Source organism: Dromiciops gliroides, chromosome 6 (assembly GCF_019393635.1).
Source record: "Dromiciops gliroides isolate mDroGli1 chromosome 6, mDroGli1.pri, whole genome shotgun sequence".
NCBI lineage: Eukaryota > Metazoa > Chordata > Mammalia > Microbiotheria > Microbiotheriidae > Dromiciops > Dromiciops gliroides.
Window position 1 is genome coordinate 184,276,879 of NC_057866.1, and position 3,932 is coordinate 184,280,810.

The following is a 3,932-nucleotide window of genomic DNA, read 5'->3' on the forward strand; positions in this document are numbered from 1 at the left end:
CAAATCAAGGTTCCTAAGGGGGCATAAAAGATTGAAAATTTATATTTCTAGTATTTACCTAAGACCGTACATATTTAGGCCAAATAATGTCAAGAACTGCCTGAATCTATGAAGAATCTGATTTATGCCACATTTTTCAAATTTTTTTTTAAAATCTCAGATCCATAAAGCAAATGAAAAAATAGTTCCTGGGGGATGGTTAGTGGCTAGTAATTTGCCTCTCAGCTATATGGATGCATCCTTTGAAAAGTTTAAATTTTATTAGTAGTTTAAACATTCCCTTTGCACCTTATTTCAGATTTGCTCAGCTATCCCATTCTTTACAGATTCTGCACAATTTGGCTCTTCTACATTTTGGGCAGACTGACAGAATTATCACAAATTCCTGAATCAGGGAACACTAAATAGCTGAGCTTTAACTACTTAGCCAATAATATCTGCTGAAGATCTCCAACTGGAGACATATTTGGAAGGTATAATAAGCATAAGATGGAGATATTAAAACAAAACAACAAGCCCAGAACAAAACAGAGGACCAATACCCATCTTAAAGGTTCTTACAATTAAATGGAGAGACATAATAAAAGCATATCAAATACCTGAAGAAGGTAAAAACATTCATTTATCAACAGGAATATTTAAGAATTCTCATTTATTTGACTATTGGGAGCTACAGAAGTGAACCCGTGTTAAAATAGAACTGTATTTAAGAGAAGATGCGTTACAATTTACCAAGGTGGAGAAGAAATTAGAATGGATTAAAAGTAAAACTATGAAGAATTATAGATATGCTAAACACTTGCTTTTACGTAACATGCATGGTAGCAAAAATACGAGATCGTCAGGAATAAAGGAGTCCAAATTTGGTTTTGTCTAAATGAATATGGGCAAGACAATAAAAAGTGTGGTCATTGTGATTTACCGTGAAACATCTATATTTCAGAAATAGACAATAAACATCGCTGTTCATTCTTCATAATGACCAAAGAATAAAGCTGACTAAATTTTTAGGTCTTCATTCAGTACACCTGAGATTAAACTAGAAAAAAATCTTTCTTGGTTTAGATGTAAGAAGTCACAAGACATAAAGAGCTAATATGCCCCAGCTATCCAGATGCAGACACTTGGGAATTTTTATGCACATTTTGTTAGACATTTTAACCTAATTTTTTTGAACCCATGGTGACAAAAGCCATGTAAATTTAAGTCATCTAAAAGCCTGAAAAAAAGAAAAGTCCCTATTCTGCAACTGACCAACCAAACTAGTGAGAAGAGTAGCTTTGACTGTATACTACTAGAAAACCCCAAGGCAAGGACTTCTGTAAAAAGGCACTGATTACACATAAATGCCATCATTTCAATACTGGTAAATCTTTTAGTGTTTACCTGATCCTATGATCCCAAACATGTTCAGTCTCATACAAGCTTGTCATCACTATGACTGGTTAGCGCAGGTGTTTATAGAGCCATCACAACAAGGCCAGAGTTATGATTCTGATCCCATTTTAGGTTTTAATTTGTTCCATGGTTAGGATATTATTTCCTTAAGGGGCAATGGGTGAAAGAGCGCCACATAGGTCAGCAAAAATCTACTGAAAAAGAGACTGTGCCATTGTCAGTTGTTAGCCATCTACAAAGGTCAGTTTACCATTTTATAAGAGTAAAAGACCTGGTTAAATTATGAGACTAGCTAGAGTGAAGGCTAATTTTTTAGTAATCTATGGTGTTTCTGAGTAGAAGTCTGAGTAGAAGAAGGAAGCATGCCAACTCTAAGGCTATTTCCCATAGCAGCCTTGGTTGGTAGATACCTTTGAAGAGCTGATCAGAACAGGAGGATAAAAGAACACATACAGATAAGATTTAGTTAACATGTAAAAATTCAGTAATTATCCATAAAGAATAAAATGTTGTAGAGCAATGGAACAGTTTACATTTAAACAAGACATGCTAGAGTGGCCCTTCATCTATTTTCCCAATGACTGCTTTTCCGTGTTTGCTACTTCTCCAAATACTACAATTGATTAACTTTTATCATGGAATTCTGACTAATCAAAGCAGCTCTGTTTGCAGTTGAAGTAATAGTAGACTCACTTTTCATGCTTATCTTTCTCTGGGGAGAAAGAGATCAATTCCATCCTATATTTAAGAAACTCAATATCTCTAGTCATCACCTTTTTCATTCATCTCATTTTTAAAGTGCATTTTCAAAGTTTAATTGGTAAGAAGACTGACTTCCCCGGCTATGTATATTTCAGGAGAGACTTGTTCTTTTCTTTTATGTTCTCACATGTATTTCAGGCCTGAGCAGTTGCTTTATCACTGGCACTCCTTGAAGTTGCCTTGTAGCATCCAACTGAGTGTCCCAGGGACTAAATCCCAGGTTGAGAGGTGGGCAGGATCCAGGATCAGATTTTTCTTTAGAGGATGCTGTGTTGGAGCTCGTTAGGTAACATTCTGATATACATACAACCTTTCCTGGAGCAAGAGAAACTGCCAAGGGCACTTGGATCTTGAGAATGAAAATTTAGGGCTGCCACCCAACAAAGCACTTTCTTAAGGAAATAGTCCTTTCCTGTAGAGGTAGAAACAGTAGGAGGTATACTCTGTGAATGTCCACATTTTAATGATGTTGAATATTTATATAATATATATATATATGTATGTTTTTAAAGTCTTAAAATGGATCGATTCCACTCATAAATCTGATTTTTTCATAAGTAAGCCAGAATACCATTGACCAAGGCATCATTCGCAGCCAACCTGGTAAAAAGCCTTTATATAGACTCAGAAATCCTTCACCTTTTACACTCTGAATCAAGCAGTCAGTCGAGGATTTATACAGCAGTCCCCTTCCTTTTTCATCTGTTGGTTGATTCATCACCCGGCTTTTGATGACATCAGCTGGTGTTCCCAGAAGACAAGCTACCAGTCCAGAACTCATACCTGACAAGCCATGAGTCAGAAAATTGTCTCCAAGGGATGTGTTCAATAATAACAAGTGCTTCACTGAATCGTAAGTGACTAAATCTCCCATGTTCACCAAGGCAGCTCTCTGGACATTTGGCACCCAGCCTACCCAGAGGCCACGCACTCCTCCCTCTTTCATGATTTTTATAAAGGCATGATGCACACCATGAAATCGTAAAGGCTGTCCTTGGAGTTTCCTTATTCCTTCCATCTGCATTTGGACTTTTACTAGATCAGCAGGGGAAGAAAAAAACTGAGCCAATGCACCAGACACTGTTCCTCCAATGACTGATTGCCAGAGAGGAAATGTGTTATCTTTGGATTTCCCAAAAACAGAGTCACGAAGATATTCATAGATGACCATTCGGCACCCAGAATACACTATTTGTCTATAAACCGCGGATATTCCTCCTTGCCAAAGCTTTAGGAAGCCTTCCTCCCGTATGATGCCAAGGGTTGTCTCTATCATGCCCCGGTAGGGGACATAGGTTTTGGCAAAACGGTTACGGTTCAATGTAGTTTCTCCTTGAATCTGAAGTCGAGTTTTTGTGAGTTCAAGGGGAAAGGTAGATATCTCCGCCACAGAAGACGCGAAGGCGGACAGTATGAATGTGCTTGTTTTGGGCCATCTCTGAACAAATGTCAAACTTCTCTCTTCTTCCACCTGGCGGGACATTCAGCAACAGGACACGTTTACACGCCCCCCTTCCCTCCTTGTCGGCTTGCCCCCTCTCCTGGGGGGCAGCCCTATCTCAACCAGCGAGCGGCCTTGTCAGAACCATCTCCCGCGGAGCTCAGTCCAACGATCCCCCGAGGAGTGTGCCCAACGATCCCCCGAAGGGAGTCTGCCTGCCTGCTCTCCCTGCCATCCCTCTTTGACTGGTTGGACCAGAGGGCCAGCTGGTAAAAACTGGGAAGGAAATCACCCTAGTAGGTTCTTTTATGATAAAAATATAATCCTCATA

General features: G+C 39.1%; 1 protein-coding gene across 1 annotated transcript; it reads right to left on the reverse strand.

Annotated features, from left to right (window-relative positions):
- Window positions 1–2,674: 2,674 nt before the first annotated feature.
- SLC25A27 (solute carrier family 25 member 27) lies at window positions 2,675–3,643 on the reverse strand. The gene has a single exon (XM_043969475.1). It carries the CDS (start codon window positions 3,641–3,643, stop codon window positions 2,675–2,677), a length of 969 nt encoding a protein of 322 aa, XP_043825410.1.
- Window positions 3,644–3,932: the final 289 nt, after the last annotated feature.

Coding starts and splice junctions, on each gene's coding strand:
- SLC25A27 (XM_043969475.1), bottom strand. CDS start 3,643: ATGTCCCGCCAGGTGGAAGAAGAGAGAAGTTTGACATTTGTTCAGAGA.